This window comes from Harpia harpyja, chromosome 19 (assembly GCF_026419915.1).
Source record: "Harpia harpyja isolate bHarHar1 chromosome 19, bHarHar1 primary haplotype, whole genome shotgun sequence".
Lineage (NCBI taxonomy): Eukaryota > Metazoa > Chordata > Aves > Accipitriformes > Accipitridae > Harpia > Harpia harpyja.
In genome coordinates, this window is record NC_068958.1 from 16,339,102 (window position 1) to 16,359,357 (window position 20,256).

Below are 20,256 nucleotides of genomic sequence, written 5' to 3' on the forward strand. Positions count from 1 at the left end.
TCCCTGCACCCTGCACCTCTGCACCCTGCACTGGCCCTGCACCCGGCAGCCCTTGACCTTCCTGAGTCCTGCACCTTCCACACCCAGCACCCCCCACCCCCCCCATTAGCCCCTGTGCCCTTTTGCACCCAGTAACCCCTGCACCAGGCAGCACGTGTCTGGCACCCTGCATGGGCTGGCACGTATCCTGCACTCTGGGACAGAGCCTCTGCAGCAGCTGGCACCTGGCCCCTCCAACTATGCCAGCTGCACCCATGCAATCCTGCACCCTGACATGTCTCTTCCCCTGGACCCCAGCTCCCCTATGTGCCTGGGGGTCCCACGGGGCTCCCCGGCGCACGCAGCAGGGCTGGGCCAGCCCGTAGGGCTGCTCCCCTGCCCTCCAGCCCCGCTGCAGGCCACGCCATGGTCACCCTGTTATCACCTGCCTGAGATATGGCCACGGCAGGAAAAAAAGCGTCCGGCCAGGGACCAAGGCAGTTTGGGTGGCGCAGCAGGAACCACCCCTCTGCCATGGGTGCCCCTTCCTCAGGGCTGGTGAAAGTGGCCCTGCGGAAGTGCTAGGTGCTCCCGAAGGACCATGTGGCAGCGTGACACCGGTGGTGGCGAGGGTGAGGTCCCAGCAGGGACCCCAGCTCCCGAGGCTCAGTGGACACTACCGGGTGGGATGAGGGTGACCTGGAGGTCCAGCCCCGTGAGAGGTGCACCGTGGTGCGAGGGGACCTCATGGGCACAAAGGGGACCTCGTCCACCTGCTGTTTTCTTTTCAATGATGGGATGGTCACTGGTTTTGTGGATTTGGAGGCTGGGCTTTGACCTGGCACTTTGCCCTCGGGCCTCAGTTTCCCCAGGTAATGGGCTGCACGTGCTTTCATATTTTTACCCTTTGATTTCTCAAGACAAGACCTCTGCAGAGCCAGGAGCCCAGAGAGATGTCACAAGAGCTGATGAGCAATTTTCCATATGCAGAACGAGACAAAATTCAAAGGCACGACTTTCTCAAGGGATGTTTCTGTAAGATGTTTATACAACCTGCTGCAACACCAGCCTTTAGAGATAAAGGTTGGGCCCTGCAGCCTCAAAACCCCCTCATTCTCTTGCTTAGCCAGTTGCAAGGGGATGCCAAGCTGCTCCTGCACTCTAGGTACTTGTGCTGGCTGTGCTTTCACTCTGCCTTGCCCTGCCACATTGATGCTGAGCGCTCAGGGCAGTCCGCTGCTGGCTGCCCTGGCCAGCTGTGCGATGCCAACCAGACTCGTTTACATCCAGGCTGGATTTGAGCTAGTCCTAAAGTGAGGGCTGATACACAGGGGCATTTGCAATTCCCTTACACCGGGGTGAAGAGGCAGGACCTTTATTCCAGCAGTTGTTGGGGAAAGCCCACATGCAGAGGAGGTTGCTCACGCTCCCATGAGACATGAGGATGCTGAATTCACTGCTGGGGCTGCCCGGCTGCCTGAGACAAAAGTGTATGCACAGAAAATAGAGAAACTGAGCTGTGGTTGGCTCTGCCTCACAGTGGGTATCTCAGAGCCCATAACAATTAATGGTGGGAAAGAGTTTCCATCATGTACTGTAAGTCACTGGGAAGCTGCCTTTGTTTTCAGAGACGGAAACCATTTTGCTTTCAGAGACACTGCAGACTGCTAAAGATCCTCATGCTCTCAAAGGGAGGCCTAAGGAAACAGGAATATCACTGCTTTCTGTAATTACTCCATTGTAGCTCCTCCTCATACCAGTGAAAAATTCATCGTCCCCCAATTCTTGTGTGTAATTTCTGCCTGAAGATGGCTTTTTTTTTAACAGATTCCAGCCCAGGGAATGTCTCCCTGCACCAGTTTGGGGCTTCCCACCCAAAATGCCTGTGGCACTCGAGTTGTTAGCAGAGATTGCCTCCTGATAGCAAGTGTGTTACTGCAGTCCCTGCCAGACAAACTGTCCATCCGCTGCTCAAACAAAACACACCCCTCACAGCAGAGATGGGAGCTGGGCGAGTCCATCCCCATGCAGGGAGAGACATGAGCAAATGAGCAAAAAAGACCCTTTTCATGTACCAGCCTCCCCTCTGCTCATCCCCATTTCCCTTATCCCCAGCAAGGGAAGGGACTCACACCAGCCCTGGCAGGTTTGGAAACATCTGGTTGTTTCCTGCTGCTTTGAACCAGAGGAGCCCAAGCTCTGCTCCCTGCAGAGGAGCCATGGTGATACATGCAGGGATGCACAAGCTGGATCCAGTCCCCACAGCTGCATCTCTACAGTGCTGTTGCCCACTGTGTCACCCCGTGCTCTCCATGCCAGGAGTGTGGGACTGGGCAGAGCATCTTGTGCAAGAGCCAGCACCACTCCAGGACCTCTCCAGACAAGAGCATATTTGAAATTCCCTGAAGGTTTTGATGTGGTTGCTCAACCAAGTTCCTTAAAGAAACTGAATTGTCAGGGCTGTGCCCGTCCTAAAGTGGATAACAGATGGCTTATTCTCCGTGTTCCCCTGTCTCATGGTTTAACCACTGGGTTACCAAAGACCAGCACGAACAGATGCCACTGCCATGCCCCACAGTGTCACTGGCGCTCCCAGCCAGCAGGTCAGCCTGTCCCTCTGGTGCTGGGTAAGGTGCTACTGGGTGGAACTCATCCTCTGCGGGATCCCACCTGCTCCCGGTGCTCTCACGGGGCCTCTGTGAGCTCCTGGGACCCCAGTGCTGTCCTTGAAATGTCAAAGCATGCCTTGAAATTTCTCCTTTTTGGGTGATGGCTTGGTCATTGATTACTTGGAGTCCGTGAGGACGCTGTTGGAGACTCGTTTGTGGTTACATTGCTCACCTGAGTGGAGAGCTGTTACTGCATACCCAAACCTCTAGATTTTGGCACATCCTACCCCAATGCCTGCTCTTCCAAGAAGCTGGCCGCAGCGGTGCCCTGCTGCAGCCTGCTGTGGTGTGCTATGTTCGATGGGGACACCATGCAACCCACTGGCACTCTCCATCAGCTGCAGGGAATTAGGAGCACCATGGGTCTCCTTGCCACCAGCAATGCCTGCGTGTGCCGCTACAGTGATGTGCAGCATGTGGCCACCATGTTTTTTTCTCCCATCCTAGGCAACCTCCAGCATGGTGAGTTGTCGCAAGGGTAGGGAAATGGATTACCAGCCTGGGAAATCCCAGGCCAAAATTACAGTCATGTGGAGAACGGACTTTTCCTGAACCCTGGGCAGGACCTGGCCTCCTGGGGACATGGTTTGCAGGAGTCTGCAGCCCAGGGCCTCCAGTACCAGAGCTCCCTGCCTGGTTGTCTGGGCTGCACCTCCAGCAAAGCACAGAAACACCATGAGAAGGAAGAAGACAGCAGGGTCCATACCAGGGTCTTAAGGGTGGGGAATGAGGAACAAGAGCAATCTTGGCCCTGCTGAAACCCCTGGCCAAGCTCAGGGGCTTAATCTCAGCCCGGGGCATGGGGACACATGAGATTTTGGAGCAATTCTTTTCCTTTGACTGCTAGGCATCCCATGCTCTTTATGGACAGGGTAAAGCGGTTTCTCAGAACATAGGGATAAGCCTGACACAGCCAGACCAGATCAAACACCCTGCTTCACCCCTGACATCAGGTAAGCCGCGGGATGGGGTTTTGCAATAACACAGGCAATAGCCCAGCATAGCCCTGAGGAGTGCTTGGGAAATAAATAGAGACATGGAGAGATACTCAGATAGTGCAGTGGTAATGGCCTGAGAAGTGTCTTGAACAGATAGAGCTGGTAGAAATTGAGATTGAAGGACAGGAAAACTGCTTAACTGATCATAATCTGCATCAGACAGCTGAACTGGCAAAACTCCCAGCACCCGGTGGGGAATCTGGGAGGGGGTGACAACACCCCCTGCCCAGCAGCTGGTCCCAGTGCTGCTCCTGCATGCCTTGGGAGACCCTCAATGCAGCTCTTGCTGCAAGCCTGCCCTAACAACTCTCATGTTGATAATAAACCAAAAGCATGAGAAAAATGGTGCATGTCCTACTGTCCAGGGAGCATAGGAAAATACTGTGCCTTGGTACAGCCTGCAGGCTCTTCAAGTTCCCCTGCCTGATGGCAATGTGGGGAGGAAAGACTTGGGGAGGAGGATGCTGTGGGCCAGCTAAATTAAAGCCTGTCTTAGATGAACTCAAAACTTCTAGCAGTGGCTTCAGAGACACCATCAAAGGCAACAACGTGACATAAAATTAACTGAGCAGCCAAAGTCCTGAGCCATGTTTTGACCTTCAGGGGGCTTATGGAGGCTTTGCAGTCTCTCCAAGAGCCCAGGCACCAGGCAGGAGCCCCGCAGAGACCAAGGTTCCCCCTGCAGCACTTGGCTGGGCAGGCTCAGTGGCACGAGGAAGGATTGACCTGGTGACAGATATGGGGAGATCGCTCCACTGGGGAGATCCAGACACTGTAGGTTGAAGGACGCTACTTCAGATCTGGGTTTTTCCTTCTGTGGGGTCAGGGAGTGGGTTTATTCCTGGTGCCATGGGAGGGGGCTGTGCTAGCAGAGGGTCTCTCACTGTCTGTTACTCTTCCATCCACTCTCTGAGACGTTTCTCCAAAAGGATTTGCTCCTTGCAGTGAGCGGATGCTTAACATGGCTTTATTGTGCTATAGCAAGTACCCTGGCAAGTACTTTATCCAGAGAGTCTGCAAACACATGAGAACAACTAATAAGGACTACCAGGACTAATAAGGACTACCAGGGCTCAGCAATACATGATAATTTCTGTAATATTGGGTATTTTTGCACAGTGGGACATGCCTGGCCTGCCACTGGGCTTGCTACTTATGCCCAGCGAGATTAGGAAGAAGCAGCTGACTTCGGCTCACCACCCATCCCTGGACAAGGCTGATTCACTTGCTTACTTGCTGCTTTTAGGAGCAAGGAGAGGAGCAGTGAGGATGGGATACTGGGGGGGATGACACAGGCCTGAGGAACCCCCCTTCTGGACTGATGACAAGTCAGGAGAACTGCAGAGTTAAGGATAAAACTTCTCTTTTCATTCAATCATTTCTCCTCTCAAGAGAGCCACAGAGCCTGAACAACAGGCACTAGGGCAAAACCATTGGGCAGCCATTCAACTGCATTTTGGGGACCCACAGAGTGGTGGAGGGGGATCCATGCACACAGCCCTGATTTGGGGATGCTCGGGAAGCCGAGGCAAGCTCAGACTCTCTCAGCAGGAGGATTGACCCTTTTTTCCCTGGATCTCACCCACCAAGCAGGCCACGTCAGGGCTTGTGGGCACAGGCAGGCACAGGCTAGGCAGCCCCCAGCTCCTTATCAGTCCTCGCTGCCCAAGAGTGTGTGCAACACCTGTCAGCTGAAGGCCAGTTTTGAACAGCTTTAAAATATTTTACAGAATATTTCCATCTCCATGCTTTGTGCCAAAATGTTTCTCCCTCTTCTTCCCCCCCCCCGAATTTATCAGTGAAAAAACAACCTAGCGAAACCCAAATATTATTTTGTTCTGATTTCAGCAAAAAAACAAGAATGCAAAACCCCCACCCTCATGTAACAAAAGGCCATTGGGAACACATAGCTTGCAAAACTGCAAACGCACTTAGGAATCTGCCTTACTTCAAGGCTGTTGAGAAGGTGTTGGCCGAAGGTAGAGAGGAAAGCAAGCCACGTAATGAAGGCAACCAACTGTGCACCTTTTGTACTAAATCATCAAGGTGCATCTTTAGGAAGAAGAGCATTATGGCACGTGTTTGAAGCAAGCCCAGCCCTTCACGCAGCACAGCCTCTGCCCACAGACGATACACGGTCAGGAGAGAGGCTCTGTTTATTTGCAGGGTAATTCTACCAGCTCTGCGTCTAACAGGGTAAACATTTCTGTGCAGCTAAAAGGTAAACCGTGCTCCTGGTGCTCACCCAGCTTCAGTTCCTCTGCACAGCTTGCTCTTCTGGTTGAGGATAAAAAGTTGCATGTTTCAAAAGCCAAAGCTTCTTTCTGTGGGTGAAATCTGCCTCGAGCCAGCAGCAATGGCCACCTCGAGCACCCACTGAATCCCTCATGTGAACCTGCCAAACCTTGCTCATCCCCAGGGTCACAAGGCCACAATCCCCATGGGTTTGCTTGGCTGTGCTCATCCTGACGGATGCTCGTGCTGCTGCTCTGTGGCCCGGCGGCAGCAGGAGGGGTTTTGGTGGAGGTGTCCCCGAGGCTGGTGCAGGAGAGGTCTGGGTGAGGAGCTGGCAGCCCGGTGGGGGCCCTGCACTAGTGGCCTCCCACCTCCGGCAGCTGGGAAGCGTAGAGAGCTAGTGCATGATGGAGGAACTGGTACTGCTCGCTTGTCTGGATCATCCCGCCTCTGCAAGGGAAAGGCAGGTCCCACTGACACCTCACCAAAGCCCACAACCCCATACCCAGCTCCCTGCTCCTGGGGCACAAATATTCCTGCTTCACCCACCACGTCCAGGTACCTCTGAAACAGGCGCCAGAGCTGCCCAAAGAGTGTTTGGGCTCAGAAGCACTGCTGGGCTGTTCAAAATGCAGATTAGCAACTGATTTGGCTCTAATTTTTACTGGTTCTTCTTGAGAAGTGGCAAAATGGAGCGTTTCTGGATTTAGTGGCTGAGCTGGAAGGAGCAGACTGGCTGTCAGGTTCAGAGCCGCTCTCCTCTCACTCACGTCCTCAGGTCCCCAGAGCTACAACAGCCCTGACACCAAAACCAGCCCAGCACTGGGGAATCATTTGCTGTTGACAAATCTGCATCTTTCAGCAACTCTTCTGGTTTCCATCAAAAACTGTCCCCATGCCCCTTCATGATGCCCATCCCCACATGCCTCCCACATCCCTCCTCCCAGGCTTGGCACCCAGCAGGACCCTCCAAGGAGCCGCCTGCTTTGAGCACCCACCTGTCTATGCGGAGACGGCACACAATTCCCAGTATATCGACCTCCCCCTTGTCCTTCAGCTGCTGGCACCCAATCCTGGTAGCGATAAAGCAGCCTGTCCGGCCAATGCCTGCGCTGAGGGACAGAGAAGGCTGTGCTGAGCACTGACAGTATCCACTGCCTGGACCTTAACCTGTCCAAGCTGGACATACTCCTGGATTGGTTTGCTGCCATGATTTCTTCCTAGATGGATGCTGGGGTCCTCGTGCTAGCTGCCAGACCAACTTTCTTAGCCAGGCACCAAAAGTCATGGGCTGGTGTCACTCTGCCATGGCAAGGAGGTCTTGCCGTGTTGCACGGCCCAGCTGAGGCTGCGCTGGAAGCACAAAACCAGTCTGTGCCCCCCATCCCTGCACAGTGCAGGGGTCTCTGCAGCCCCTTCACCTCCCCTCCCAGCTGTGCTCTCACCCCAGGCACTGAGCGGTTTGCACTGGGGCAGGCCAGCCTGCAGCATTGCACGCCAAGTGTGTTGCATAGAGATGACTGGGTGCTCTGCTCCGCTGTCCCCAAATTCACTCAGCAGTGAGAGAAAATATGCAGAGGCCACCTCCTCCAGGAGGCCTGCCCTGGAAAACAGCTTCACAGCCAAGCCACAGGCCGTGCTCAGTGGCAGAGGAAGCAGGAGCCTGAGCTGTGGATCTGCCACGGGTCTGGTGGCTGAGTCCTGACTTTGCAGAACTCTCCTGCTCCCACCTGGCTGTCCGCAGACCAAGGTGCAAACCAGATTTCTTTACGGAGCAGTATGCACCGTGCTAATGCCACCATCCTGATGCCAGGACAGGAGTTGCTGGCTGAACAACTCTGCTATGGGGATGCCGTGCCCTGGGATTTCTGCACCAGGACAGGCTCATGAGCATTCACATGTGGGATTTTCCTCTCCAGCATTTGCAGATTGACCCCAAGGTGAAGAACACACATGGGCTTAGGTGAGGGGAAAGCTCTTACCTGCAGTGCACAACGATGGGCCCTGGGATGGCTGCAGCCTGCAGAGTGTCCTCCACCTTGGACACCAAGTGCAGCAGGGGCTTGGCTGACTCGGGTGTCTGCTGGTCCGGCCAGGAGGGGAAGAGGATGTGTTTGACCTGGCGGCATTCACCTTCAAGCTTTTCCAACACAGAAGAAAGAGAAATCAGGATGTGGGAGCGCAGACTCACTGGGCTGGGCCAAATGAAGGCATGGAGTCCAGTTCAAGCAGAGGCTGGGCAGCCTGTGCCCATCTCATCTGATCTCCTCCCAAATCCCTCTCTGAGCCTCTGCCAGATGCCCAGGAGAGACCCCTGGGCCAGGGGGACTGGGAGGTGTCCCATCCAAGAAGATGGGAACAGATGCAGAGTGTCGCAATACTGTCCCCACAGTCCAGGCAAAGCCAGCAAGATCCTTTTGGCCAGTGTCAGCCCAGGGTGACTATGGAGACCCTGTGGGGCAGAGCCCAATAGCACAGTGCAAACAACAACAGGCTAGTAGAGAAGGTCTCCCCAGCTGACCCCCTCTCCTCCGCACCTCAGGGCTGCGTCCTGCTCCCTCTCAGCCTCCTTGGGCAGGCAGGAGCTCTGCAGACCCTCCTCTAGCAGGTGGCTTATAAGACCCAGCCCTCCAAGACATGAACCCTCTGCTCTCCTGTCACACAGGATTTGCCATCCCACTAGAGAGCCTGGGGGTGTCGGGGGCACTGCCAGGCCCTGCTGGTCTCCCCCTCTGACCCCAGGATGGAGCTCAAACCCACCTGGATGGAGAGATCCCGGACCACGTACTCCACACACTCGCTTACCCCCTGCACACGGACGGTGAAGGGGCCGTAGGTGCCCTCCTTCTCGGGCCAGTAGTGGACACATTTCTGAAAGAACAAGGCAGGGTTTGTGGCTGTGGAGATGCCTCAAGGCACCCACTGGATGTTTGAGGTATGCTTTGCTCAGTGCTCTGCGGAAAAGGCATCACTCGAGGAGGTGTGGGGGAACGGGGAAGGGGGATGTGTAGTGATACAGAGGGGAAGCTAAGGAAGGGATAGATCCCTCTTCCCACATCTGCTCCCCTTGCACCCTCTCCCATGCCCTGCCATACGGCTTTCAGACCCCAGGGCTGCATGGCTCTCCCCAGCCCCAGGGGAGCTGTGTCTGGGCCAGTTCACGTCCTGCCAGACCCAGGAGGACCCAGCCTGCCAGTGGAGGCAGGCACAGGGATGCTGCGCCAGCTGGGGAGAGAAGGGAGAAAGGACATGGCCAGGAAAGAGAGGGTGAGTTCCCCCAGGCAGGTGCTGCTTGGACAGGGAGCCAGGGATCCCAGCCAAGGCAGAGGGTGGCTGCCACGCAGGGCACAGTGCTGCCAGCTCTCATCCCAGCCTGGATCCACTGCTGAGAGCTCCCAGCCTAGGAGGAGAGCTGCTCGCAGCCAGAGGGACACTGCTGACCATTGTTTCTGCTCCCTCTCCCAGGGGTTGCTCTAATCTCTTTATCCTATTATCCAGCTGGCAAAGTATGCCCAGAGCACAAGAGGCCACGTGAGGAGGAGAGGCTTTGCTGGATGAGGCCAAGGCTACAGCCCTGGGGCTCTCCTCCTCCATGTGTGATTGACAGATTGGGGTACCCTCTGAGAGCAAAGCAGAGAAAGCAAGCAGGTGCTCAGACCACATATTTGGTCTCGCATAACCCTTTACTATTGTTATTACCCCACCCCACCCTTTGCTCCTGGCTAGGGTGCTGTGCCTGGGCCTGGGGAGGGACAATGGTACCTCTTTGCGCTCCTGGAGCTTGGTTATCATGACGATGAGGGGTGCCTCCTCCTGCCACACCATCTCCCAGAAGTCAGTCACAGTGTTCAGCATGGGTCCCTGGGTGGCAATGTACTCCCGGGGCCGCCCTGCGTAGCCCTGCCGAGCACATGGTGCATCAGTGACGCTGGGGGGGGACCCTGATGTGTGAGGGGAGCCTGTCTCCAGGCTACTCCAGCCCTCATGGTGCTTTTCTTCCTTTACAGGTGAGAGGCCGGGCCACACAGGCTGTTTCCTACTAAACCTGTCCTTGAAATGCTTTTATAGACCTGATCAGGAACTACCAGACATCTCCACCCTCCCGGTCCCACAATCCAGGAGCAAGCCCATGAAGCAAGCCATGTGCACCCAAGCTCTTTGCAAGCATCCCCAGGTTATCGGTGTGACAACAGCCAGCATGATGGACGCCTTGGTGGGGCAGAGCTCACACAGGGAGCAGCACTCCTCACCGCAGGCATTTCCCCAAGGACAAGCAGAAGTCATCGAGCCCTGCTCTGGCTGGGACCTGGGATAGTTCCAGCTGGGTCCCACCAGTCCTGCCTCCCCGCCAGGATCAGGAGGGGATTTGGCAGTGCCCAGCAGCAGGAAGGCTGGCTCTGGGGACACCTGGAGGGGTGGTTGGCACAGGCCCCTGCCGCGCCTCTGCCCCAGGCTCAGTTTCACAGCTCCAAGCATCCTCTGGCTCCACAGTCACTTCCTCCCCCAGTATAAAATTGCCAAAGAAATAGAAAAGCTGGGAGGTGCTCTGAGTCCTGCTCAGCTCCTGCTTCACACCATGGCCTCACAGGCAGGGCTGCTGGCCCAGCAGAGAGGAGAGCGTGCAGCAGCAGCAGGCAGGAGCTGGAGGGCAGGCACAGGCAGAGGTGTGCAAGAGCCTTCCCCCAGGGTCAGTAACGTGTTACTCCAGCTCCCAGCTGGAGATGCCATTTGGCAATACAGCAAGGAGTCAGGGACCAAGCTGAGGATGCCCTGGGGATGCTGGAGGAGGCACCCACAGTGCCCACAGCTTTTGGAAAAGCGAGTACACAGCACTCCAGGCAGAGCTTTATGGCTTTATCTAAAGAGATCTCAGTCAAAAATGCACCCAAACCCCTGTGATTTAATCCAGGTCTTTCCAGAAATCGTGTTAACAGTTTGGTTCTACAAGAAGTTGCACTGGCCCAGCCAAGGGACAGGAACATTTTCCAGAACATTTTGTATAGCCCTTTTCTCATGCCTCAAGATTATTTCTTTTTCCTAGGAAACATGATTTTCCATTCAGAAGCAGACTTACAGTAAGACCTGGAGGTGTCAACACTGGGAATTTCCCCCCACCTGCTCCTCATGCTCAAAAACATTTCATGGGATACCGTCAGCAGAAAAAACATTCAATCCCAGATAGGGGCTGATGTGATCAAATGCCTGCAGAGCTCTTCCAGACTCCCTGTGCCTCCCAAGCATGCCAGAAGCAGGCTGGGTTGCTAATTTGCTGATGTTCCCACAAATTCCTGCACCATGACACCCTTGGAGAGGTAAGTGGAAGGAAGGGGTCAGGAAATACCAGCTCCACACAGGGATGTGTGGGCACACGTGTGCTCAGGTGTGTGCGGATATATGTGCACATGTGTGCAAGATAGGGATGGGCAGTGTTTGTGCATTTTTGTTAGCACTTGTGTGAGACAAAGAGGATGCCACGTGCTCACATACACCCTGATGCATGTGGACAGGGTGATGGTGTCACCCGATGTGAAGCTGCATGCTGCCAGGCTGCTTCAGGAAGACTACTCTAAAAGTAGGCTTCTGCTGCCCATGTTCAAACCCTCATTCGGACTAGCAAGCCTCCCAACAGTTTTAGGCATGGAGCTCCTGTGTCCTCAGTCAGACTTTGACCCTCACCACAGGATGCTGGCAGCTCACACTGCTGCTGCCTCGTTGGATCCCACCCATAAGGACCATCAGAAAAGAAATGCTGCTAAATGCCCTCCAGCTCCATCCTGCACCCTCAGACCACCTTCCAGGGGTCTGTCTGTCATACTAGAGGGCACTTTTGTGGGCTTCTTTTCTGAGCCCCACATTCCCACACTGTCCTCACTGCCACGCACCCAGAGCAGCTGCTGACCCACCTCTGCTTCCCAGCACCCCGGCCTGTCCCAGGGGGAGGGATGCTGAAATGAGATGAATTGCTCAGAAGGAAGCCTACCAACCAGGCAAAGCTGGCACCTGGCTGACACAAAAGCCTGTTTTAGAGTGATGTATGGTTCAGCACAAGTGAGACTGCAGCCTGGAAGGGGTCATTTGCACAGGAGATGGCTATCATAAATCAGGCTGCCTGAAGTAACACCCTTGGATGTAGTGACTTCTCAGTCTCTGGAAGGGGATCCCATCAGGTGTCAAAGATAAGCCATGCTCTCCCCTTTGTTAGCTTTCTTCTTGGGAAATTGCAACAAACCCCCTGAGCTGACAGGAAATTCCTGGATGTGTAAGGGTTGAACAGCACCAGGCTGGGATGCTCTGTTGGCAGCTTGCCTCCTGTGACCTTGCCAGACAATGGACTAGTGCATGAGGAAGAGATGGAAAAGCCACTGCAAGGAAGCCCATACAGGCGCCCAAGCAGCAGGAGCCGAGTGCAGCCACCTCATGAGACTTTCCCACCAAAAGGGACAGTGTGTCTGCCCTGCACGGATGGAGCCGCATGTCTCCAGCTCAGAAAGGGGTGGCAAGTTCAGACTGTTACCCTAGGGCAGCCACAGGACAGTGGGTGATAGTCAGCGCCCCAGCATGAGGGTCCCAGTGTGGCACCTGCAGCACCAAGGAGTTTGCAGCCCAATGCCTTGTGAGCCATGGGCTGCAGGACCTGGGAGACCTCCAACCAAGGAGGACACTCACCGTGATGTAGTTGGCATTTATGTAGCTGTCTTCCTCCTGGTTTCTTGCCCTCCTGAGACAGACCCGGCTCTCAGGATCTGAAAGACATGGCAGGCATTACCCCAGGGACAGTCTTTCAGAGCCTGACCCTGACCATCCTCTCTGCCTCAGCTCCAGAGGCTGGAGGCTGAGTCCTCCAGCTCAATGCCATGCTCAGAGCTGTCTGCACCCTCCCTCAGGCTCCTTCTTGCCCCACTTCACCCTCACTACCACGGCAGGGTACAGCCAGTCATGCCCAAGCCTGCCTGTACCACAGTGAGTATGTGGGGTAACTCACCCGCCAGGCAATAACCTCCCAAGGCCTTCCCACAGTGCCTGCCTAGAGCCCAAACAAGTCCTCCTATAATGTTCTCAGCCTTTACACCCCTAGTGACATGCCCTTGGGACATGTAAGGCCCCATGGTGACAGGGAGCAACCCAGGCTGGGCTGTCATGTGCTGCAACCCTGGGAATACCCCCCAAGGAGTAACTCTCCACACCACCCCATAACACAGTGTACACCCCCTGCAACGCAGCACCCAGGTCCTGCAACATGGGGAGCAAGAACAAGCATGGCAGGAGCAATAAGAGCACCCAGGAGTGCCCACCCCAGTGCCAGGGCTGCTCCAAGTCACCTCTCTCCCAGGCACAAACACCCATGCACGCACACCCATGCACACACTCATGCACACGTGCATGTATGCGCACACACACACGCACACACGCCCCTTTCCCTGCACATGGCACCTGGGCAAATGTGAGGCAAAGGGAGTGCAGTGGCACATACTGGGAAGGATGGTTTTGTATCTGTCCTTGGAGGCACGTCCAGGGATCTCCAGCTCCTCCGGACTAACAAAGTTGGGTGGGATTTTCTGCAGGGGGAAAGAACAACTATGAGGAAAACCCCATTGCTGCTGCTTGTGTCCCCTCGTCATGGCAGAGCTGGTCCCCCAGGTAATGAGAGGCTGACCCAGAGACCTAGCAGCATCACCACAGATTTCAGCTCCTGGGATGAGCCCTGTCCTTACCCCAGATGTGGTGGGACACCTTCCAGAGAGGCCACCCTGGGAGAAGAGCTTGGCATGGGAGGGTAGGACAAGCTTTCCAAGGACACAGATGGGACTTGTGTGCACCAGGGAGCAGGCAGCCAGGGGATACCCAGGGCTCCCCTCATCTCTGTTTGCCCACATCAACTTCCCTGCCATGGGTGCTGTGGGGCACAGCTGGGCTCAGAGCCTCCCTCAGAGATGTCCACCCCTGCCAGTCCGCACCACCATCAGCCCCTGCCATCCCTCATGTGAGAAGCAAGAGGGGAAGGGAGCATCGCACCGAAAACTCCTCCTGCAGCTGTGTCAGGCTCTGGGCATGTTGCTGGAGCTCCTCTCTCCTCAGCACGTGGCTGGATGTCCTCAGGAACTTCAGTGTGATGTCCCGTGGCGTGCAGACAGGCTGGATGGGCTCCACACTCCCCAGCGAGCTCATGTCCAGCATCAGCGACACATTGGACCCCCTCCTGTGAGGCAAAAGGGTCCCTGGCTGACCCTCTGCCACCTCGGGACAGGGGGACAGCCCATCCCGCCATATCATCAGTTAAAACCACCCCACACCAAGCAAAAGCCAGGCAAAGAATAACAGAGGATGAAGAAAGGGGCCAGGTAGAGACCCCAGAAGATGGGGGGGTTGAGGAACAAGGAATTAGCTGGTCATTTGCCAGAAAGCCCCCAAAGGGTAGTGTCTAGATTTGGCCCGGGCTGGGCTGGGGGGCGGTCAGGGCTGCCTCCACACTCAGACCTGGCATCTGCACAAGTCGTCGGGCAGAGGGCTGGCAGGGCTGGGCTGGGAGAAGGAAGTTTGGGGGAGCCCAAGCCCTGGGGCTGAGCAGTGCCACGGGCACTCGCCGTCTGGGCTGAGATGGGCAGCGTCCAGCCACGCTCACCTCTCCTGAAGACGCACATGCTTCTTGGCAGAGGGACTGGGCTTGTCCATCTTGTCCATGTCTGCCCCGGCTGCCCGGGCTGGCAGGCTGCCGTTATGAACTCTGGAGCACACCAAGCAGGCTTGTACCATGCTGCGGCAGCCACAAAGCCCTCGTCCTGAAGCACAGGGAGTGGACACAGGGGGCCCTTGGCTCCCGGGGAATCAAGGAGCCATTGGAGGAGAAGCAGCTGGAAAAGAAAAGGCAGAACTGAGACATACCATGAGGCTGGGTGGACACTCCCCCACACCCCCCGATGGATGGTCCCTAAGCAAGGGACAGGTTTTAAGTCTTCAGCTGCCCTGGAACTAGGGCCCCCAGCCCCTGCATCCAGGCAAGTAGCACTGGGAGAGCTCCCAGCATGTTCAACCTCCGGGATGCCCGCAGCACTGCAGCCCACACAGGCACCCACTGGTGACCCTGGGCATGGCACCAACGGCCACCTGCTTGCACTGAGCAGAGGACACCCATGCCCTGTGTTGACGGAGCATGGTCTGGTTTTGGGGGAGCCAAAAATGCTCTCCACCTCCATGGGAAGCACATGCTGCCATGTGTTTCCAGCCCTTCCCCTGCATGCCTGCTTCAGCCTGGGGACATGGTGGGGAGGAAGGAGAGCTGGGACCCGCATGAGCACAGCGGCATTTGGCAGGTGAGACGAGGTGGGTTGTAGGCACCACAGGGAGCCTGGCCAGCTCCTGATGTTGGGACATACGGAGCCAGGCACCCTCAACAGCCTCATGGCTCTGGCAAGGGAGGGATGACCCTGGGACAGCCTCCTCCATCCCACAGGTCTCAGCAACCGTCAAGAGGAAACTGCTTTATCTGCATGGTTGAGCAAGAAGCGATGAGGTAGCCTAGATGGAGGAGGGTGCCAGGGTTCCACCACCACCAGCCCCGGGACAGCCCCTGGCAGGGACAGGGAGATGCAGGTGATGCTGGTTCACCTCTGGGCAGAGCTCCTCATGGTGCAGGCAGCACCCTGGGATCATGAGGCTCCTTCTTGTCCCCAGCTCCCTCCATGAGGAGAAGACAGACCCAAAGGGACAGGGCAGGCTGTGGAGTCAGAGCTCTTGGTGGGCAAAGAGTGGGATTCCAGGTACACCATCAGCTCAGGGAGGTCCTGCAGAGAACCAGGTCCACGCTGTGGCTGTGCTGTTTGGGAACGTGGCTAGGGCAGGAGCTGTTCCTCATGACTCCCTGCTACCCAGCAGCATTGCTGGGGTGGCAATGCCACCGCTGCCATGCACACTATCTCCATGGCCCATGCAGGGCAGCCTGGGGGGTCTGTACCGCCGGGGTGTCCCCCGGCCAGGCAGGGCAAGAGCATCTTCTCCCCAGGAGCCACAGCACCAGGACAGATCCTGACCAGAGACAGCAGCAGGCTCCAACCCCAGCAGACGTCCCTCGCACACCAACCAGGAAACACCTGGGAGATGCCCCAACCAAGCCCCTGGCAGGCAGGAGGGCCCTGGGAAGAGCCCCAGCTGCCGGCACCTGCAGACAGAGTGTCCCCATCACTCTGCCCAGCATCCCAGACCTGCCCAGGGCTGCCCGGCAGCGAGCACATGCCCACCGCCTGTGGGTGCCAAGGCCCAGCGCTGCCCGGCGGGGGTTCCCTCTCCAGCGGGCGGCATGGGTGGGCTGGGGAGCTGCCTACCTGCTGCCCCGCGGCGTCGGCTCCGTCGGTCCTGGCACAGGCCCGCAGGCGCCGTGCGTGTCGGTCCAACACCACGGTTTGAAAGTGTTCAGGAAGCTGCTTATCAAAGGAGCTGCTGCCTCTGCCGCTTCCTCTCCCTCCTTCTCCCCCACCCTGCCTGCCGCCCACACACATACCGGCCACATCGCCGCAGCTCGGCTCCTCCGCCGGGCCGCCTGCAGCCCCAGCCCCGCTCCCCACCGGCAAACCCCTGTCCTGCGCCTGCAGGCGCAGCCCTGCCTCCCCCAAAATCCTGGGGTGCCTCCGTGGGCGCCTCTGGCAGGGCTGGTGGGGTGTTCTCGGTGCTCTCTGTGACCGGCCGTGGCCAGTGCAGTGCCAGCCCACGGGGCATGGAGGGACAGGCGAGACCTGGCCGTGGGGCTGGGGCTACTGGCAGGAGGGTTGAGATGGGATGCTTCACGTGGTGCAGTGGGGCTGCTCTGGGGACACCAGACCCCACCTGCCCCACAGGATGAGTCCTCCTGTCCCTGCCACCCCAGCCGTATCCCCTTGCCCAGGCTGTGCACCAGCCATTCCCCATCCCACTGCGGGGTGAGCCAGGGCTCTGCACCTCCCACCCTCAATGCCCGGCCATGCACAGTGTGCTCCTCGTGCCACCCCCACCGTCCCCCTAACCCACGTCCCTGTGGGTGCCACCTGCCACCCCTCTGCACCCGGGATCATCACTTGGCACCTTGGGGGAAGACGTGTGGGCTCCCCCTCCCCAGCAGGGCAGGAAAGGGGGCGTATTTAGGGAGGAAGGTCCCTGGAGGGTCTGGCTCAGGTAGGACAGGTCTGCCCTTGGGGCACTGCACATCCTTCCTGATGGCCGCTGCCGCCTGCCGCAGCCCTGCCACTCTTCCTGTTTGTTATTGCCCGGGCTCTGTGCAGAGACACTGCATGCTTCCTTCCTTTTCTGCCCCCACCCCGCTGCGGTGCAGCAGCTCCTGCTGTGTCCCCACCAGCCACCATGGACCCCGCATCCCAAATGCCTTCTCCCCCCGGCTGCTCCACTGGCTCTTCCCTGCTGCCCTGGGGAGTCCCCCACCCTGGGCCACCTCCAGTCCAGCTCGCTGAGGTGACCAGGGCTGTCCCTGGGATGTGCGGTGCCAGCACTGCTGGTCACCAAGCTGGAGAGGTGCATGCCTGTGTGTTTGCAGGAACATGTGTGCAAGGGCATGCCAGGATGCCAGAACAACATCTTCACTGGTGGCCTATGGGAGATCCTGTCAGTGCCACCTTTTACCCAAGAGCTGGGAGATCAGAGGGCCCAAGCTCCAGAGCAAAGTGCTGGGCTTGGCCAACAGCAGAGCAACCTCATCCTGGAGACAACGGCCACCAGCATCTGTGTCTCATGAGCAGATCCCGGGCTGCCACAGCCTCTGCAGACCTAGACTGGACTCTGTATCAGGCCTGAGGATAGACTGAAGAATTGCTCCCTGTCCTATGCAGGAAGAAAGAATTTGGCTGTAAGGGCCTAGACACAGCCCTACCATGGACAAACAATCCCCAGCACTGCCCTTCCCTCCCACCCTTCATCTTCTGACTGAGGAGAGTTCCTAAGATGACTGGCAGTGCAGTACTTAAGGTGGCCGCATAAACTTGCCCTCATTAGGGACCAGAGTTAACAAAGAGGATTCTTTCCTGAAGTATCAGCCTGTCAGACAATGCAGAAGCTTCCTTCCTCAGCAAGGCTGAGGCTGGGACTGTATCTGCCCTCTTAGTGTAGTGGGCACCCCTCCCATCTGGGTGGCTTTGAGCTCAAGGGGTCCCTGAGGATGCAGCCAAGATGCAAACACCTGGGGCCGCCCTTCCTGCCTTTTGCTGGCCTGACCCTGCACAGACCTGCTGCCTCCTCACCACCCTGTTCCTCTGGCACTGGGACAAGCAAGGGACAAGTTCAGCATGGCATCGAGGCAGATACCACTGAGCCGCCAGCACACACAAGTCATTGGGCATGTGTTGGTGATATCTGTGCACCCACACTCACTCCCAACCTGCCCAGCTGCTGGGCACCTGTGATAGGGAGGATGGAGACAGCTGGATCTCCACAGACCTTGTAGGGCCCAGTGAACATCCACAAAACCTAGCAGCACCCAAAGGTGCAGGGAAAACGGGGCTCCGATCCCCAGAGCTGGGCTGTCCAGAGGCCTTCGCTGTACCTGAGAGTCACCACAGGCACATCCTGCTCCTCTGCACGGAGCACAGTGAGCAGGAGACCAGAGGGCAGCACTGGCCTTTGGGAGCTGGATTTTGGCCCTTTTTCCCCAAAGGGAATGGAAATCTTTCACCAAAATATGATTTTGTCCAAGAAACAAGCTCAAGCTGTAAAAGTGGTGTGGAAAAAAAGCTTTTATGGAGGCCAAGAGCTCCCAGTGTGCTGTCCATTTTAGTGATCTGTGGCCCAGTGTGATTTAAGAGATTTGATGGTCGTTTCAAAAGATTTGGGATCCTCTCAGCAGTAAGTCCCTTCCTCCTTCTGCCAGGGTCTGCCTTGATCATGAAACCCTCCTGAAAGCTGCAGAGAAGGATGCAGATGCATTCCCTTTGCAAAATGACCTTGTTTGGTTGCCCTGGGACCTGGTGAGTCCTGTGCCTCAGTAAGACCATGCACGGGGGTAAAAGGAGGAAACTGAGATACTGAGATGCACCATATCCAGTGCCTCTGAAGCAACACAACAAGGTACTCATGCTCAGAGTAGTACCCCAGAAAACCCTCCAACACTTTCCCTCTGCCACTAATGAACCTCCCCATGCCACTGGCTTGGCTCTACCAGCCATGTGTGTATCTGTGCTGGCTGGGACCAAGACACACACCCAGGACAGAACCCCTGAGAACCTCACCTGACCCCCTTTGGCTTTTCCTTATTCAGAAAGCAGAGGGAGACTGAAAGGACTGTCCTGGCTCTGGGGACTCATCCAGGATGGAGGGAACACAGGAGGGAAGCAAAGTTGTGGTGCAGGGATGTGCCATAGCCCAGGCTCCCAGGGGCAGAAAAATCTGCACTCGCTGAGACCTCCTGACCCCTACATGCATCTGATGGTGCACAAATGGACCCCAGCATACTCCCACCCGGCCAGCATGGCTCCTGTTCCTCCCCTCTGCTGAAGCACCAGCAGGCTGAGACATGACAACAGAGGTGCATTTGGGGGGAGACAGAGCATGGGAGGCCACAGCCCAGTGGAGACCCAGAGCATGAAAGACAAAGTGCTGGTGGAAAATGAGGCATGAGCCGGTGGAGGTACAGTGGACGTGAGGGAGACCAGGAGCAGACAAAGCAGGAACACACTGTTTGACCCAGGGCACTTCTCAGCTCTCAGTGCCACTCCTGCAGCAACCTTCCCCCCATGCCTCGTTGCACCAACCCACGTGGCTGCTGCCTGCCTGGGCATGGCACGTGCACCTCTGCCTGCCCGCCCGCAGGAGCACACAGGCAGGATGTGCACCCACACGTGCAGAGTGAACATCCCTGTTTACGCATCCGTGTCCACCCATGCAGGTGAAGGGCATGCAAATACCTTGCTGGCCTCTGCAGAGCAGTGAGGTCCCAGAGGTGCACACTTTGCGCTTTTGTGCACGCTACTTCTGGCCATCCCTGCGCCCCAGGTTGGAAAATGGTGTTGCCACCCTGCTCCTCCTGAGGGACACAGGTTGGGTCCACAGAGGGGTGTAGCAGTGAGCAAAAAGCCAGGAGCTGCTCTGGCCAGCAGTGCAAGGCAAGGGGCCCTGCACTGCTCTTCAGCCATGCTCATCCCATGTTGCACCACTAGCTCTGCACTTGATGCATCAGGCTGGCCTGGGGTGCAGAGCATGGGGGAGCCATTGGGTCCTACAAGAAGGGACTGCTGGGGACGTGGAGGACTTGCAGCAGGGCCTGGCTTTGAGGGAAGAGGGTGTCCAGGCTGGGGGCAGACCCCCACCCAGGGATGGTTTGGTGTCAAAGCAGGACCAGGACTCCAGGGCAGCCAGCTCCATCGCTATCTGGCATAGGCAAAGAGGAACCTGGCAGTCCCTGGAGG

General features: G+C 57.0%; 1 protein-coding gene across 3 annotated transcripts in view; it reads right to left on the reverse strand.

Moving 5' to 3' along the window:
- The window catches only part of PTPN7 (protein tyrosine phosphatase non-receptor type 7), a 31,015-nt gene extending 14,731 nt beyond the window's left edge, over positions 1 to 16,284 (reverse strand). Inside the window, exons 1-10 of one of the 3 annotated variants that reach the window (XM_052814682.1) lie at positions 16,198 to 16,284; positions 14,502 to 14,730; positions 13,895 to 14,078; positions 13,353 to 13,437; positions 12,548 to 12,624; positions 9,644 to 9,781; positions 8,642 to 8,752; positions 7,864 to 8,021; positions 6,880 to 6,993; positions 5,785 to 6,331 (exon numbers count right to left, since the gene is read on the reverse strand). In XM_052814682.1, the coding sequence (XP_052670642.1) occupies positions 6,238 to 6,331; positions 6,880 to 6,993; positions 7,864 to 8,021; positions 8,642 to 8,752; positions 9,644 to 9,781; positions 12,548 to 12,624; positions 13,353 to 13,437; positions 13,895 to 14,078; positions 14,502 to 14,632 (1,092 nt within the window). In that variant the 5' untranslated portion in view covers positions 14,633 to 14,730; positions 16,198 to 16,284 and the 3' untranslated portion in view covers positions 5,785 to 6,237. Of the gene's footprint in view, positions 1 to 5,784; positions 6,332 to 6,879; positions 6,994 to 7,863; positions 8,022 to 8,641; positions 8,753 to 9,643; positions 9,782 to 12,547; positions 12,625 to 13,352; positions 13,438 to 13,894; positions 14,079 to 14,501; positions 14,731 to 16,197 lie in introns of those variants that run through there. The other 2 variants (XM_052814683.1, XM_052814684.1) reach the window with 2 other exon arrangements.
- Positions 16,285 to 20,256: the final 3,972 nt, after the last annotated feature.